This window comes from Schistocerca gregaria, chromosome 2, assembly GCF_023897955.1.
Source record: "Schistocerca gregaria isolate iqSchGreg1 chromosome 2, iqSchGreg1.2, whole genome shotgun sequence".
Lineage (NCBI taxonomy): Eukaryota > Metazoa > Arthropoda > Insecta > Orthoptera > Acrididae > Schistocerca > Schistocerca gregaria.
In genome coordinates this window covers 106,546,941-106,566,300 of record NC_064921.1, presented here as the reverse complement: position 1 = coordinate 106,566,300, position 19,360 = coordinate 106,546,941, and the positions used below count along the sequence as shown (strand labels likewise).

Genomic DNA, 19,360 nt, shown 5'->3' with positions numbered 1-19,360 from the left:
TACCTACATACATTTCATAACAAATAAATCACATATTTCCTACCCAACTTTTTTAAGTGAATGGCATGTTAAGTAATGTGTTCCTAAATTGCGAATATGCTTATAAAACCACTATGAAATTTACTAGAAACACATGAAAATTTTTCCCCACCGGGTCTCAGAACCGGTTTTCCCACTTGCCACGAGTGGTCGTTTAAACATTTTCGGGTATACGAGCACGCCTCGATGACCGACCCAAACCTCCATAGGTCTTCGTGCCCACGCCCCATAGTGCTCGCGCACAGTTCATATCACCCTGCATAGGATGAGACATTTTTGTTGTAGGTTGCCGTGCTTTGGCATGAAATTTGTGAGTATGTTATAGTGTCTCTATTTTGCAGTGTCTATTTAGTTTGATGTAATTTTCGTTGTTATGCGTACATATTCAAAGGAACAGAGACTGTTGATGATTGGCAGTCGTATTATACACTGAAGCGCCACGAAACTGGAATAGGAATGCGTAATCTAATAAAGAGATATGTACACAGGCAGAATACGGCGCTGCGGTCGGCAAGGCCTGTTCAAGACAAGTGCCTGGCGCAGTTGTTAGATCAGTTACTGCTGCTAGTATGGAAAGTTATCACGATTTAAGTGATTCTGAAAGTGGTGTTATAGTTGACGCACGAGCGATGGGACACAACATCTACAAGGTAGCTATGAAGTTCGGATTTTCCCATACGACTATTACACGAGTGTACCGTGAATATCAGAAATCCGGTAAAACATCAAATCACCGACATCGCTGCGGCCGGATAAAGATTATGCAAGACTTGAGGAATTCCAGCAGGACAATGCGACACCCCACGCGTCCAGAATTGCTACAGAGTGGCTTCAGGAAAACTCTTCTGAGTAAAACACTTCCGCTTGAGCACATCTGCGATGCCTTTCAATGTACTGTTGAGAAGAAATCTCCACCCCGCCGTACTCTTTCAGATTTATGCACTGCCCTTCAGGAGTAATGGTGTCAGTTCCCTCCAGTAGTACTTCAGACATTAGTCGAGTCCATGCCACGTCGTGTTGCGGCACTTCTGCGTGCTCACGGGGGCCCTACACGATATTAGGCAGGTATACCAGTCTCTTTGGCTCTTCGGTGTACATTATGTTTAGTTCACAGGCCACCGCAATTAATTGTTACTGAGGTACTTAAAGTGGGAAATATTAGATTTCCGACAAGCGAGTTCTTTACTTAATTAGTAATTCAGAGGATATGCGTAGCGTTGGAAGATTTAAAGGGATAATATATGTGGGAAAATTACATCTAGCATTGGGAAGAAAGACGATTTGACAAAGAAGTAGCCGCATACGATATCTCTTACTATAGACTGAGGTGCTGCCGAATGAGGTGACAGTGCTTAGCACACTGGACTCGCCATTCGGGAGCTCGATGTTTCAATCGTCATTTAGGTTTTCCGTGATTTCCCTACATCACTTCAGTCAAACACCGAGATGGTTCCTTTGAAAGGGCACGGCCGATTCCCTTCCCCATCCTTCCCTAATCCGAGCTGCGCTGCGTCTCTAATGACCTCGTTGGCGATAGGGCATTAAACACTAGTAATCATCATCACCATAGATGGTGCTGTTTGCTGCTTTTTTGTAAGAAGAACCTATTTCTACTTCTGTTCGTAAGTGTTCCTAGAATTTTAATGTTACTTTATTTATTTCGTAATTTATTTAATGATTTTTAGTGTTATCTTCCTGTTTGAAACTCATAATTGGTGTCATTTCGTTAATGCGACGTTTTCGTTGGCTTGGTGTAAGTGATGATTATATTCCAGAATGAGATTTTCACTCTGCAGCGGAGTGTGCGCTGATATGAAACTTCCTGGCAGCTTAAAACTGTATGCCCGACCGAAACTCGAACTCGGCACCTTTGCCTTTCGCGGGCAAGTGCTCTACCAACTGAGGTACCGAAGCACGACTCACGTCCGGTACTCACAGCTTTACTTCTGCCAGTATCCGTCTCCTACCTTCCAAACTTTACAGAAGCTCTTCTGCGAACCTTGCAGAACTAGCACTCCTGAAAGAAAGGATACTGCGGAGACACGGCTTAGCCACAGCCTGGGGGATGTTTCCAGAATGAGATTTTCACTCTGCAGCGGAGTGTGCGCTGATATGAAACTTCCTGTCAGATTAAAACTGTGTGCCCGACCGAGACTCGAACTCGGGACCTTTGCCTTTCGCGGGCAAGTGCTCTCTGGTAGAGTTCTGCAAGGTTCGCAGAAGAGCTTCTGTAAAGTTTGGAATGTAGGAGACGGATACTGGCAGAAGTAAAGCCGTGAGTACCGGACGTGAGTCGTCTTTCGGTAGCTCAGTTGGTAGAGCACTTGCCCGCGTAAGGCAAAGGTCCCGAGTTCGAGTCTCGGTCGATGATTATATTATTTCTTCTTACAAATCTCCAAGATACTATCTGTTTCTCCGTAACGATTTGGTGTTCCGTTCAGCATACGTTACTGTGAAGTAAAAAATAATCAGCAAGTAACTAAAATAGTTTCTATGTTTGCATATCCCTGAGTATAAATACAAGTAACCCCCGTTAGGTAATTTAAAAATGTGATAAAGCGTGCATCTTCGTTATCTACAGAGATGACACTATGCACTGAAAAACACACACCGTTAATGAAAAATTTCTAAAAATTAGTAACGATATAATCTTGTGCAGGAAAAAGGATGAAGCTTACAGTTTGCCGGGCACACAATAGCAGTGAGAATGGGCGAACGTCAACAAACGAACACATGTGCTCTCAGGAGCAGGGCTGACATAAAGCGATAACGCCAGCTTTTCACAATATACAAATTCAATACAGAATATTTTACATTGAGCAATGCAGGAGGCTTAGACAGAGTGCAGACTAAATTTGAACTAAAACTATTACTGAAGGATATGTAATGAGTATAACTAGGAATTGTTAACACTGATAATTATCTGGATGAAAGATGACTTACTGTAATCCAAAACATAGGTTGGTCATACAGCGATAAAATGCAGTGGGATGGCCTACTCTGCAACAAAATTCAAATAGAATTAAAAATGGGTGGCATACACTTCGGCGTAGCACCACAAACTAAAATAGTTCACTACAATACTGCATTTTAAAAAGAGCAACATGACACTATGTGCTTCATCAATAGCTGCTACGCAATATATACCTCATACGTGTATGAGATTGTATTGGACTACGAACAGTGACACCTCACGGCCGTAGGGTTAAACTTGACGGGCATAATATGCTCTTTGTATGTTTACAAATAATATGAGAGTATCTTGAAGATTTGTAATAAAAAATAATGTAACCATCACTTATACTAAGCCAACGAAATACGTGTTTAAACGCTAACTTGGTAGGAAGGACGAAATGACAATAATTACAAGATACAACCAGAAATTTAGCACTAAAAGCCAATAAATAAATTACGAAACACATAAAGCAACATTAAAATGCTGAAAAATAATCTTTAAACATAAGGTAACCTTTTCCGTGACTGCTATTGATTGACATGGCATGCTACAATATACACCAAGCAAGTTTACGTGCTCACTATCAATAATATCCATTAAAGAGCCCTCGAATACAGATTAAAAAATAAAGAGATTAAAGGTTGGGTCTTCTGCCTTTACATGAATTACGCAACTTCTTACGTGTAGATAATAATGAATTAAAAACAGTATGTGACCGTGTTACTGAAAGCAATTCTGTTGCAATCAAATATAAGGTAATATACAAATGTAATTTTCCATCACTCTCCATAATAACAGGAAACAAAAATAAAGGATACTCGATGCAAGGGAATAGTAAGAAGATAAGAACACATGGGCTGTGCACAAGCGCGAACCGGACACATAATTAGTTTTGCGTAATCATGAGTGTAATAATCAGTCTGTGATAAAAACACAGTAAGCCAGTACACTAAACAATGTTCAAGCCAGACCCCACATGAATGTCATTTCTTACTCTCAGCAAATAATACAGAAATAAAAATTTCCAGTTATAATGAAACTGTAAGAACGTTTACGTGTATGAAATAGCAGTGCCTGTGTTATTATGAAATACGATGTGAAGTTCCCTCGGACATGCATGCCTGTCCGAAGGGCCATTGCATTGTGCAGCCACTTCTATTTCGTATGTATCTGCCACTACCAGGCTCTCGACTCTCAATAAATATGCCCTTCCTGGAAAGGGTGTTTACGTAACGCATTATCGTAGGTCGTGACACGTGGACGACCACACATGGAAGTTGGGTTCTGGCTGTGATTCGTACTCGGATGGCCGAAGAGTGTAACGCGACCGCTCGCGTAAATCGGGAAATCCGGTTTTGAGTCGAAGTTCAGCACAAATTTTCAATGTCGTCATTCCAATATATAGTATCGACGGTGGTTCATACTCGCAACTGCAAATACTTAATTATTATAAATATTATAAAACATAAGGGATAAAGTGATAAAGTGATAAATAATCAACGACAACAACCAATGCAACTAACCGTTGAATTCGAGCTGAGGAATCAAAATTAACGACTAATATAGAAGAAGCACGTACATACAGACACAAATAAGTAATATAGAGCGATTGGTAGATGTAAATGACTTAGTAAAATCGTATAGCGAAATGGACTAAAAAATTTTTAGTAGGTGCAAGAGATGTAAAATGGAAAGAAAATGATTTAATTAAAACCTTCTGTAAAAAAATATGCACCTCTAGAAAGACACGAATTATTAAACAACTAACGAGAGTAATACAAACTGAAGATGGTTGGAAAATATTAAGTAATGAGGAACTCTAATAAAACATTCGGGAAGAATTGTTAGTTAAGGGTAATTTTCTTTGGCCAACTCTACCAAGTAAACGAGAGAGTACAGTCAAATGTAACATATTCCTGTACTGATGCAAAAAGAAGATGAGAATAATATGGATTACAGTAACAAAACACAAACTAAAAAGAAGTAAAAACAAAGAATCGTAAATAATAGAAAGAAAGTTCATTCGAAATAAATTTTAAAAACCTTAGAAGTCATCAAAGACCGAAATAACAAAATTGGCCAAGTGCGACTAGGTTTCTCGCAATTGGGGTTTTCTAGAAACTTTATAGCTAGTTCATCCGTCACGAGAATCGCGAATCTCGATCGTTTTTGCCTGTTATAGACAATGATACTGGCAACATATCAGTCTCAGAGATACCAGTATTTTCGAGACTGTTTCAGTTTCAGTAATGTAAGTGTGACATAAAAACAAGCAACAGGCAGACTACCATTATTATAATAATCAGCAGTTCTGCTTGCAGGCTGACTGGGTCGAAATGATAAAAGTGAGACATCAGGTAAGGAATGACTATTGCACATGTGACGCGTTTAGGAATTTATCTTTCGTCAAATATCCACGAGCGATTACTGCGCATAGATATGGCGCCTCGAGTTGTATTATGAAATAAATATCCACAGTCTAGTCATATGGGCAATAAAGTCATTCTTTGCCTGCTGTATGAATTTTACCGTTGTGACCCAGTCAGCCTGAATGCAGAACTACCGATTGTTTTAAAGTCAAGTTTGACGTTGATTAACAACTGACAAAAGGAATATTATTTTCGTGTGATACAATTACAAATTAAAAGTTTTCGGATATTTTTTTCATTCACTTGTTCTGTGAAACCTCACTTCTTACCAGATTATAGGGCAACGGGAAGTACTACACAGCTTTTGATGAGTGAGATTGCGAGTATTAAAATATGTGACATAAATAGCGGTATATCTTAATTACATTGACTTAAAATCTTCAGGTATTTTTTATTTTTTTTATTTTTTTTTTTATTTTTTTTTTTTTTTACATTTCCAAGGGACCATAGACCTTAGTATGTGACACAAAATTTCAACTTAGTACATCTACCCGTTCCTGAGAAAAAAATGTTTTTTAACAGTTGAAAACACAGATGGAAAACAAAGGGATCCTGTAAGAGTTTCCTTTCTACCGACTGAGGCAAGAAACCCTAAATATAAGAAATTAGGTAGAAAATGGACAGAGGAATAGTAGTGGTCAGTACGAAGATAAAAATAAGGTAGAAGGCATGTGCAATGCCTACGTACCTCGCTGTCGTTGATGGGCAAGTGATGACAGCGGTTGGTGCCACAGGGGTGGTGCGCGTTCCACTCGACGATTTCGTGTGCGGTGGAGCCGTGAGGGTTGCAAAGTCCGGCGACGGCCGCCACCAGCTTCCGCAGTGTACGCAGCCGGCCTGCCACCCTCAGCGCCATCGCATATCAGCAGCGCTGATCCGCGCCGCCCCACCAAGTCTCCAGCGACACCGCACCACGCCTGCTCTCACCACACCAAATCAACGTCGTGACCTGCGCGCAGCTGCTCTTCTGCTGTCTCCCTGACGTCACCGAGAAGTGCTTCTTCTGTCTCTCTCGACTAAAGAATTTCACATGCGACGGCGCCGATGTGATGCTACGTTGTGAGTGTGGAAAGAGATACATGCTTTCTTGCGGCACCCTCATGTGATACCGTAGACTGTTTCAAGAAAAATAGACCTAGGATTAAGACAGAGGCCTTACATCTTTGTAGCTTCGAGCGTGTGAGGAGTATATATATCTTTGATTTACATATTAGAGTAGAATATCTATGGAATGAACATAGCGTACTTCTTCTGTCGCGTCACGGGCAATATCGACAGCCGTAGAAACTACTATCGACTTTGTATCAAGGAAGAATATCGATGTAGCTGCTCCTCTTTTCACTCGCAGCAATTTCAGCTGTCCTCTTAGACTCCTGCCTAACCACAGATTCGGAAATCACCATGGATTCGTAAATAAGCAACAAGTAATTGTGAGAAGGAAGAACATGAATTTATTGCTCCTCGTTTCACTCTCAGTCATTTTAGCTGTCTAGCTACACACTCGGAAATCGCTAAATATTTGTTTCATTGTTCATTCTGTAATCCGACGGAAATGTAAATATCATCTAATATTACAGAACATACTCGTATTAAATTCGTGAGAAAGTCTCAGAATGTGTTAATAACACTAAGATGAAAAAAAAAAAAAAACATTGTGTCTTGAGATGAGAATTTACATCCTGCGACAATATAAACCACAGCATTATCCATTACGCTACCACTTTCTCATGTAATATTAGTCACCTGTCTCCGTTATAATTGTATGTCCTGAAGGTTTGTATCATTGATGCATTTTTAACTGACACTTAATGATAATGGTCACATGTTTTGTGATAAACTTTCCGTGCGCGGTTCTCTGAAACGGCATCCTGATAGCTGTAACACAGGTTTGTTTCATGAAACTTCCTTGCAGATTAAAACTGATTGACGAACTTTGCCTTTCGCGGGAAAGTCCTCTACCGACTGAACTACCCCAGCATGACTTAAGACCCGTCCACACAGCTTTTCTTCCACCAATATCTCATCCCCTATCTTCCAAACTTCACATAAGTTCTCCTGCGAAACATGCAGGACTAGCACTCCTGGAAGAAAAGGTATTGTTGGATATTGCTTGAAATGCCGCGGGAAGTAGAGTTGTGAGGACGGATCCTGTGTCCAGCTTGGGTAGACCAGCTCAGTAGAGCACTTGCCAGCGAAAAGCAAAGGTCCACAGTCCGAGTCTCGATACGGCACACACTTTTAATCTCTCACTCCGATACAGAGAGAAAATTTCATGTTGGAGGTGTATTTTATGCTTAACTTCTAAATTATTGACGATAACAATTCGCTTCTGATATAGCACTTTTATATGAAAGCATTAACCGTCGATAAGCCATTATGTGACATTTAATTATTATAATAATTATAATAAACCGTACAAGAACGGCACGTAAATCGCCGATTCGCATTCATGAAGTCTTGTGAAAGGCCCGTATCGAACGCTACAGGAAGTCAATAGCAGTTCTGCAGCCGTCAATAATGACGTCACATTTGCAGAAAGTCTTGTGAAATGAGTGTTACCCGTCGCCAACATCCAAAGAATACCTGCATGCCAACATCAATATGTGTATATCACGTGACTTTTTGCCTAACGCTACTAGTTTCCATATTGCGTTAAGACCGAAATTTTGATATTATACACGTATGACATGTTTTTATACATTTACTTGTCAGTAACAGCAGTTGCTACTGCTACCGATGCCAACCGAAATATGCCAAAAAATGAAAAATAAGTAGGCCCACCGCAGAGTTCTAATCATTATTATCACACTAATAAGAAATGCTTTGTATGTTGAAAAATATCGAGACGTAATACCGTAGGCCTGGACTCGTGTACACGTATTTACAACTGCGAGATAAATGAGGTAGTGTGGGAGTCAAAACGTTGAACAAACTAAAATTTCAAGTAGACTTCATCTTCAGGTCAGATGTTTAGAATATTTTGAGTAATTTCCTCTATACTGTACAGATCTCGAAGCCATTATGCCTATTTTTAAGTATAAAGGCAATTGTACTGGACCTAAGGATGATGGAAGTTTAAAAAAATTGTATCAGAAAGTAAAGATGAAATAACTTTGTCCCAAAAAATATCTGAAAGCGTGACAAATTGCCTATTTGGTGCATTTCATAGATCCAAATTCAAAGTTTCCTTACACATTTTTGCATTATTGTACAAACACGTAAATTCTGAATGCTGCCGCAGCATAATTTGTTGAAAGAGAGAGACGGTAGCGCAGTACAAAAGGTAAAAATATAATTGTCGCTATCCATTCATTTACTGTAACAAAAAAGTGACGACATGCGAACTGTGATACTTCAAACTAGTAAAATGCCCTTTTAAGCCAAGTTTATTCCAGTTTGTCAAAATGCCTCTGAATAGTGTATACAGATTTCGCCATGTTTTTACTGGGTATGTTTGCAGTAGAGGCGTAACGACATTCAAAATTTGCATGACGCTTAGGGGCAAACTTGAAGTTGGCACATACACTCCTGGAAATGGAAAAAAGAACACATTGACACCGTTGTGTCAGACCCACCATACTTGCTCCGGACACTGCGAGAGGGTTGTACAAGCAATGATCACACGCACGGCACAGCGGACACACCAGGAACCGCGGTGTTGGCCGTCGAATGGCGCTAGCTGCGCAGCATTTGTGCACCGCCGCCGTCAGTGTCAGCCAGTTTGCCGTGGCATACGGAGCTCCATCGCAGTCTTTAACACTGGTAGCATGCCGCGACAGCGTGGACATGAACTGTATGTGCAGTTGACGGACTTTGAGCGAGGGCGTATAGTGGGCATGTTGGAGGCCGGGTGGACGTACCGCCGAATTGCTCAACACGTGGGGCGTGAGGTCTCCACAGTACATCGATGTTGTCGCCAGTGGTCGGCGGAAGGTGCACGTGCTCGTCGACCTGGGACCGGACCGCAGCGACGCACGGATGCACGCCAAGACTGTAGGATCCTACGCAGTGCCGTAGGGGACCGCACCGCCCCTTCGCAGCAAATTAGGGACACTGTTGCTCCTGGGGTATAGACGAGGACCATTCGCAACCGTCTCCATGAAGCTGGGCTACGGTCCCGCACACCGTTAGGCCGTCTTCCGCTCACGCCCCAACATCGTGCAGCCCGCCTCCAGTGGTGTCGCGACAGGCGTGAATGGAGGGACGAATGGAGACGTGTCGTCTTCAGCGATGAGAGTCGCTTCTGCCTTGGTGCCAATGATGGTCGTATGCGTGTTTGGCGCCGTGCAGGTGAGCGCCACAATCAGGACTTCATACGATCGAGGCACACAGGGCCAACAACCGGCATCATGGTGTGGGGAGCGATCTCCTACACTGGCCATACACCTCTGGTGATCGTCGAGGGGACACTGAATAATGCACGGTACATCCAAACCGTCATCGAACCCATCGTTCTACCATTCCTAGACCGGCAAGGGAACTTGCTGTTCCAACAGGACAATGCACGTCCGCATGTATCCCGTGCCACCCAACGTGCTCTAGAAGGTGTAAGTCAACTACCCTGGCCAGCAAGATCTCCGGATCTGTCCCCCATTGAGCATGTTTGGGACTGGATGAAGCGTCGTCTCACGCGGTCTGCACGTCCAGCACGAACGCTGGTCCAACTGAGGCGCCAGGTGGCAATGGCATGGCAAGCCATTCCACAGGACTACATCCAGCATCTCTACGATCGTCTCCATGGGAGAATAGCAGCCTGCATTGCTGCGAAAGGTGGATATACACTGTAGTAGTGCCGACATTGTGCATGCTCTGTTGCCTGTGTCTATGTGCCTGTGGTTCTGTCAGTGTGATCATGTGATGTATCTGACCCCAGGAATGTGTCAATAAAGTTTCCCCTTCCTGGGACAATGAATTCACAGTGTTCGTATTTCAATTTCCAGGAGTGTAGTTACGTGGCTTTGGACGTAATGCATGTTGGCGCTTAAAATTCTGTTCTGCACAACTGAAGAACTAATTATCAACATTTGTAGTAAAATTATTCATAGTTTTGTTCAATGTTAAGTGACATTTTCAAAATCTTACTTCAGAAGCCCTTGCATCCCACTTTATATTTCGGTTTTTCATGTACCAACTTGTCTTTTTCGAAAAGTGGATGGTGTACTACGACACGAAATTTAATCGGCAGTTAACAGCGAAACGGTAAAAGTTAATATTTGTAAGATCACTACTGCTTCAGCCTCCATTTCCGATACCGAGATGATTGCTTTCAACATCCGTGTACCCGCATAAAGGTATAAGAATTTTCTTAGTTAAAGAAATTTATAATTTTCTTATTTGGGTGATTACTTTCAACTTTTGTGGTACGGTTATTTGCGGATTCGTTCACTGTTAAACCAGTAAAATAATTGCTTCAGAATCTTTCGCATCCTAATGTTAAGTATTTAATGTTGTTGAGCAACAAATTTTCTCTCTTGAGTACTGCAAAGATTTAGGGACATGAGACAAAATTTGGCTTACAATTTAACGGCGAAGAAGCAGCAATTGACATCAGCATATTTGACACTGCAGTTGAAAAGACTCGCGGGGCGGAGTTTTTTTCTCTAACATAGGCTACGTTATCTCCAAAGTCACATTAGCATGGTAGAATGTTATGTTTGGCCTACGCATCCTGCAGATTTTGAACCTCATTGAATCCTTCGACAGAGAGGTCTCGTTCAGAAGTATCATGACGTACATAGATATCTTAACAACTTGCACTCAATATCTGCAATGATCTTGGCTTAATCACAGTCTAACGGCTCCAGTCCCTACACTCCTCCTCACTTTTGTTATACTCCGCGACAGCAGCGTTCCAAGCGGTCAACAAGCAACACTGCTAAATACGATATATGACGTGTGTGATTAGAATCGATTTTATTGACGTGTAACATAGTTTTTACAACAACGAGCATATATAGGGCCATAAAAATCGCCAACATCTACAAAATGTTCGTTACATTTGGGGTTCTTTCGTTTCCTAAGGACCGTGGCAGGTATAAAACAGTACATCACAGAACAATTATTTACGATTTCTTGTGACCAACAGATATTTATTGAAGAATGTCGTTTCATTTTAAGAACAGAAAAATAGTAATAGAGAAGAGCCGACCATTTGAAGAACGACTCATATCAACAACGGAAGTTTTGTTCACTACAGTTCCAGAACAATCGGTGTATTTGGAACGAAGGAAATTTTTATGGCACACAACACCTAAATTATGTAACGTGCCAAGAAAGCCGCCACAACTAGTTGAAGAGAAATACACCGACGTGGTATTAAATTAATAAAACTTTTATCCAACAGAGAAGGCACCATTTCCACTACTGTTGCTACATCTGAGCCACAAAAGACAAAACCTTCAACACTTTCGCTTTTGAAGTAAAAATAGTTACATTTACAAAAATATTCGTGCATTGATAAGTCGAGTGAAGTGTAATGATCTGCGAATCATAGGACTCAACACAGAATTGTTAAATTTCAAAGAAAGTGTCTACGGTATCATAATGAGAATAGACAATTACAAATATATATATTCCGCATGCATGAAATGCGAGTTTACATTCTTTTGATTTGAGCTGTATAAGCTGCAATTATTCGCGTGTACGAAACTATTTCTTCACGAATAAGTTGTAGTTTATTGGCACTGAATCAGTGATATCTTGCACTTTTTTACATTTATTTCACGATAATCCACGTCTTTCGATAATTTACTAATGCTTCGAACGCAACAACAGAACTATTAGTTCTTTAATTAAGAAGAAAAATAATTAAAAACAAACGTTTGGTTTCTCGCCCCTAGGAGCGCTAGCGTTGTTCGAACTGTCACACAGTATCAATTTTCACTGAAGGGTGTGTCGTGACTGTGTATATTAGACTGTGGCTTAATGATTTGAAGAGATAAACGCAAGCGCATTTCAGCTGTTTTTGACGAGAGGCACAGCTCACATGTTGCTGCTTTTTCCTTCCTGAAATTTTTCACGTTATATACTGTACTTTATTGTATTTGATCTCTGTTTTAACAAATTATGTGACGGCGAAACTGAGAAATTCATTCCCAGTACGATAAAACGAAATATCAGCAACAAAATGCTGCAAAATGGCGACTTACCTTATTTTGAAACTTTTCAGAGAGAAAATTCTTCCATTTTAACTTCCTCTTACAATCCGTTTAACTTTTGTTCATGCTTAGGAATGTTAAACTATTAATGATACTACAATTCTCCTTGTCCTAGGAACTTTAGTCCGGTTTCTTGTTGTAGCTCGTTTAATACTTCAGAGTAAGCTTAAATGCTTGGGAAATTGTATAACCTGGAGAAAATGGCTGTCAATAAAACTGTTTAGGGTATGTGCCCGCAACATCAACGTGTAAAATTCTCCTACGTTTCGGCCACTGTTGCAAATTGACTAGCTCAGACTGATTTTGATGACGGGAAAAAAGAGTCACTGTCGTAGGGTCTACATGCTGTTTCCCTGCTGGTGAAAATGACTCGAACTGTTTGTACATCCAACGGATTGACTGTCAGCACACTCCCGCACTAGGGAATTTATCCAAAAAATATCTGTCCTACAAACATATGGCCAGTCATTAAATAAATTGGTCGTGCGGTATTAACCATTTGTTACACTATGCTTCGATAGTTTTCCGTGTATAATGCACTCAGTAACTGTAACTCTGCCATTGGTGCGTGCTTGCATAAAAAAGATATGGAATTATGTGTTGACATTGATGACAAACACTTATGACTTATTTTTATTTTCTTCCCAAAACTAGTTTCAGCGACAATATCATCATCATTAGTTGGTTTTTCTGTATTCTAAACCATGCTAAATTAACATGGTTACAATCATTGCAGAACGTTGTTACACGTGTAATTTATGTTTCCTGGCCAATAGAAGTTTACTAGTATTGAACATAGGCCATAATTCGAGGAAGAAATTTCTATGAATGTACGTTTGGAGCACAGCATTGTATGGTAGTAAAATATGGACAGTGGGAAAACCGGAACGTAAGGCAATCGAAGCGTTTGAGATGTGATGCTACAGAAGAATGTCGAAAATTAGGTGGACTATAAGGTAAGGAATTAGGAGGTTCTGAGCAGAATCGGAGAAGAAAGGAATATATGGAAAACACTGACAAGGAGGAGGAACAGGATGTTAAGACATTACGGACTAACTTTCATGGTACTGGATGGAACTGTAGAGTGCGAAAACTGTAGAGGAGGACAGAGATTGGAACACACTCAGCAAATAATTGAAAACATAGGTTGCAAGTGTTACTCTGAGAGGGAAATGCTGGCACAGGACAGAAATACTTATCGGGTCGCATCAAACTAGTCAGACGACTGATGACTGGAAAAAAAAGTAGGCTGACATTTAACACTGTAACACAAACGACTGCGACTGGAGAGGTGTCGTGACCAGGAAGCGTGGACTGCCGATAAATGACATCGAACTGTGCGCTGCGGTGAAACGCGGCTGTGCATGTTTCGGCTGACCATTGTTGAGAAGTACGACGGCGACCTGGTGAAAGGTCCCGTTCTTCGAACCTTTTGGAAAGGCTCAGCTGTGTTGCTGTTGGCGGTAGGGAGTGCAGAGACGTCGGTGTGATTTCAGGTCACGTCTGGTGGGGTTTGAGGGAATCTGACAGACTCCTCACTTGTTACCTTCCAAGCGAAAATATCGAGGTATCATTTTTCAACAGGACAATGCTCAGGTCACACGTATGTCTACTAGAACTGTCTGTGTGAAGTGTTCCCATGGCCAGCAAGATATCGAGATGTGTACCGTACACAACATCTGGTGGACCATCTAGAACTTCAACTTCGTCTCACTACCAGTATACAGAATATTCAAAAAATGTTCAGATGTCTGTAAATTCCTAAGTTACCAAACTGCTGAGGTCATCGGACCCTAGTCTTAGACACTACGTAAACTAATTTAGTCTAAGAACAACACACACAACCATGCCAGGGGGAGGACTCGAACCTCCGTCAGGAGAGGCCGCGTAATCCGTGGCATGGCGCCTCGAACCGCGCGGCCATTACGGGCTGCATACAGAACATTATGGGCCAGTTACAATAGCTGAGAGTTAGCTTGCCTCAAAAAGGCTACAGTGTCTTTATGACAGCCTTCCCAGACAAGTTAGTGCAGGCATGCAGGTTAGATAAGGTTCAGTGTCATACTGATCAGGGCGCTCATACTTCTAATTTCTTTGTAAATGTGACTCAATTTTGCACTAACGTCGCATACACTCTCAATCTGTGAACTTACGTCTTACTTCGTCCTCCCTTTTTATATGTTTCACCCTTTTTTCGTGTAATATAACACTATGGTAATGTTTGTCCCTCCAACTGGTTGACTTTCTTCAGCAAAGAATTGAGTGTTTAGGTACGGACTATATCGATAGCAGAAGTGCGATTTTCCCTTCGAAGTCCAGCTAAACAGTGACAACGTCTGTAGTCCTTGGATATATATAAATGACCTAGTAGATAGTGTCGGAAGTTCCATGCGGCTTTTCGCGGATGATGCTGTAGTATACAGAGAAGTTGCAGCATTAGAAAATTGCAGCGAAATGCAGGAAGATCTGCAGCGGATTGGCACTTGGTGCAGGGAGTGGCAATTGACCCTTAACGTAGACAATTGACCCTTTATTGTATGATTATAAGATAGGGAACAAACACTGGTAGCAGTTACTTCTATAAAATATCTGGGAGTATCCGTACGGAACGATTTGAAGTGGAATGATCATATAAAATTAATTGTTGGTAAGACGGGTGCCAGGTTGAGATTCATTGGGAGAGTCCTTAGAAAATGTAGTCCATCAACAAAGGAGGTGGCTTACAAAACACTCGTTCGACCTATACTTGAACATTGCTCATCAGTGTGGGATCCGTACCAGGTCGGGTTGACCGAGGAGATAGAGAAGATCCAAAGAAGAGCGGCGCGTTTCGTCGCAGGGTTATTTGGTAAGCGTGATAGCGTTACGGAGGTGTTTACCAAACTCAAGTGGCAGACTCTTCAAGAGAGGCGCTCTGCATCACTTGCTGTCCAGGTTTCGAGAGAATGCGTTTCTAGATGATATATCGAATATATTGCTTCCCCCTACTTATACCTCCCGAGGAGATCACGAATGTAATGTTAGAGAGATTCGAGCTCTCACGAAGGCTTTCCGGCAGTCGTTCTTCCCGCGAACCATACGCGACTGGAACAGGAAAGGGAGGTAATGACAGTGGCACTTAAAGTACCCTCCGCCACACACCGTTATGTAGCTTTCGGACTATAAATGTAGATGTAGATGTAGATACCTTCTGAAACTTACTCCCTATCAAAACCAGTCCACTGAAAAGACTGCACTAGTTTTTGTGTAGCTAATAAGATCTAAAGAAATCGCTTCGATGAACAGGCGTTGGCGACATGTTACGGTACATTTCAACATTCAGCTGCACCTCTACTCAAAAAGAGGATTATTACGTTCTTAGGTTATGCAATGAATTTCATATGGTAATATCGAATATTCTATCCAAAAATATGAAGAGAAGGAGGTATACCTGGAAAAGGTTGGGAAACATTGGAATGTTCCACTTGGATTACATCAAGGTCAGACAAAAATTATGAAACATGATGCTGGACTTTAATGCGTACCTAGGTGCAGATTTAGACTCCGATCATAATTTAGTAATCATGAAGAGAAGACTGAAGTTTAAGAGAATCGTCCGAAAAGATCAGTGTGGGAGGAAGTGGGCCACTAAAGTACTGGGGAACGACGAGACGTGCTTAAAGCTCGCTGACGATGTGGATACTGAAATAAGGAATACCAGAGTAAGAAGCTCAGTCGAAGAAGAAATTTGTTGTTGTTGTTGTCTTCAGTCCTGACACTGGTTTGATGCAGCTCTCCATGCTACTCTATCCTGTGCAAGCTGCTTCATCTCCCAGTACCTACTGCAACCTACATCCTTCTGAATCTGCTTAGTGTACTCATCTCTCGGTCTCCCTCTACGATTTTTACCCTCCACGCTGCCCTCCAATGCTAAATTTGTGATCCCTTGATGCCTCAAAACATGTCCTACCAACCGATCCCTTCGTCTAGTCAAGTTGTGCCACAAACTTCTCTTCTCCCCATTCCTATTCAATACCTCCTCGTTAGTTACGTGATCTATCCACCTTATCTTCAGTATTCTTCTGTAGCACCACATTTCGAAAGCTTCTATTCTCTTCTTGTCCAAACTAGTTATCGTCCATGTTTCACTTCCATACATGGCTACACTCCAAACAAATACTTTCAGAAACGACTTCCTGATACATAAATCTATATTCGATGTTAACAAATTTCTCTTCTTCAGAAACGCTTTCCTTGCCATTGCCAGTCTACATTTTATATCCTCTCTAATTCGACCATCATCAGTTATTTTACTTCCTAAATAGCAAAACTCCTTTACTACTTTAAGTGTCTCATTTCCTAATCTAATTCCCTCAGCATCACCCGATTTAATTTGACTACATTCCATTATCCTCGTTTTGCTTTTGTTAATGTTCATCTTATATCCTCCTTTCAAGACACTGTCCATTCCGTTCAACTGCTCTTCCAAGTCCTTTGCTGTCTCTGACAGAATTACAATGTCATCGGCGAACCTCAAAGTTTTTACTTCGTCTCCATGAATTTTAATACCTACTCCAAATTTTTCATTTGTTTCCTTTACTGCTTGCTCGATATACAGATTGAATAACATTGGGGAGAGGCTACAACCCTGTCTCACTCCTTTCCCAACCACTGCTTCCCTTTCATGCCCCTCGACTCTTATGACTGCCATCTGGTTTCTGTACAAATTATAAATATCCTTTCGCTCCCTGTATTTTACCCCTGCCACCTTTAGAATTTGAAAAAGAGTATTCCAGTCAACATTGTCAAAAGCTTTCTCTAAGTCTACAAATGCTAGAAACGTAGGTTTGCCTTTTCTTAATCTTTCTTCTAAGATAAGTCATAAGGTCAGTATTGCCTCACGTGTTCCAACATTTCGACGGAATCCAAACTGATCCTCCCCGAGGTCTGCATCTACCAGTTTTTCCATTCGTCTGTAAAGAATTCGCGTTAGTATTTTGCAGCCGTGGCTTATTAAACTGATAGTTCGATAATTTTCACATCTGTCAGCACCTGCTTTCTTTGGGATTGGAATTATTATATTCTTCTTGAAGTCTGAGGGTATTTCGCCTGTCTCATACATCTTGCTCACCAGCTGGTAGAGTTTTGTCAGGACTGGTTGTCCCAAGGCCGTCAGTAGTTCTAATGGAATGTTGTCTACTCCGGGGGCCTTGTTTCGACTCAGGTCTTTCAGTGCTCTGTCAAACTCTTCACGCAGTACCGTATCTCCCATTTCGTCTTCATCTACATCCTCTTCCATTTCCATAATATTGTCCTCAAGTACATCGCCCTTGTATAAACCTTCTATATACTCCTTCCACCTTTCTGCCTTCCCTTCTTTGCTTAGAACTGGGCTGCCATTTGAGCTCTTGATATTCATACACGTGGTTCTCTTCTCTCCAAAAGTCTCTTTAATTTTCCTGTAGGCAGTATCTATCTTACCCCTAGTGAGATAAGCTTCTACATCCTTACATTTGTCCTCTAGCCATCCCTGTTTAGCCATATTGCACTTCCTGTCGATCTCATTTTTGAGACGTTTGTATTCCTTTTTGCCTGCTTCATTTACTGCATTTTTATATTTTCTCCTTTCATCAATTAAATTCAATATTTCTTCTGTTACCCAAGGATTTCTAGCAGCCCTCGTCTTTGTACCTACTTTATCCTCTGCTGCCTTCACTACTACATCCCTCAGAGCTACCCAATCTTCTTCTACTGTATTTCTTTCCCCTATTCCTGTCAATTGTTCCCTTATGCTCTCTCTGAAACTCTGTACAACCTCTGGTTCTTTCAGTTTATCCAGGTCCCATCTCCTTAATTTCCCACATTTTTGCAGTTTCTTCAGTTTTAATCTACAGGTCATAACCAATAGATTGTGGTCAGAGTCCACATCTGCCCCTGGAAATGTCTTACAACTTAAAACCTGGTTCCTAAATCTCTGTCTTACCATTATATAATCTATTTGATACCTTTTAGTATCTCCAGGGTTCTTCCACGTATACAACCTTCTTTCATGATTCTTAAACCAAGTGTTAGCTATGATTAAGTTGTGCTCTGTGCAAAATTCTACTAGGCGGCTTCCTCTTTCATTTCTTAGCCCCAATCCATATTCACCTACTATGTTTCCTTCTCTCCCTTTTCCTACACTCGAATTCCAGTCACCCATTACTATTAAATTTTCGTCTCCCTTCACTATCTGAATAATTTCTTTTATTTCATCGTACATTTCTTCAATTTCTTCATCATCTGCAGAGCTAGTTGGCATATAAACTTGTACTACTGTAGTAGGTGTGGGCTTCGTATCTATCTTGGCCACAATAATGCGTTCACTATGCTGTTTGTAGTAGCTTACCCGCATTCCTATTTTCCTATTCATTATTAAACCTACTCCTGCATTACCCCTATTTGATTTTGTGTTTATAAGCCTGTAGTCACCTGACCAAAAGTCTTGTTCCTCCTGCCACCGAACTTCACTAATTCCCACTATATCTAACTTTAACCTATCCATTTCCCTTTTTAAATTTTCTAACCTACCTGCCCGATTAAGGGATCTGACATTCCACGCTCCGATCCGTAGAACGCCAGTTTTCTTTCTCCTGATAACGACATCCTCCTGAGTAGTCCCCGCCCGGAGATCCGAATGGGGGACTATTTTACCTCCGGAATATTTTACCCAAGAGGATGCCATCATCATTTAATCATACAGTAAAGCTGCACGTCCTCGGGAAAAATTACGGCTGTAGTTTCCCCTTGCTTTCAGCCGT

The 19,360-nt window shown here is 41.3% G+C and overlaps 1 protein-coding gene across 1 annotated transcript in view; it reads right to left on the bottom strand.

Moving 5' to 3' along the window:
- LOC126335663 (uncharacterized) overlaps positions 1 to 6,280 on the bottom strand; it is a 46,832-nt gene extending 40,552 nt beyond the window's left edge. The window contains exons 1-2 of the mRNA XM_049999118.1: positions 6,113 to 6,280; positions 2,983 to 3,039 (exon numbers count right to left, since the gene is read on the bottom strand). Of these exons, the coding sequence (XP_049855075.1) occupies positions 2,983 to 3,039; positions 6,113 to 6,280 (225 nt within the window). The remainder of the gene's footprint in view (positions 1 to 2,982; positions 3,040 to 6,112) is intronic.
- Between the last annotated feature and the right edge of the window lie 13,080 nt (positions 6,281 to 19,360).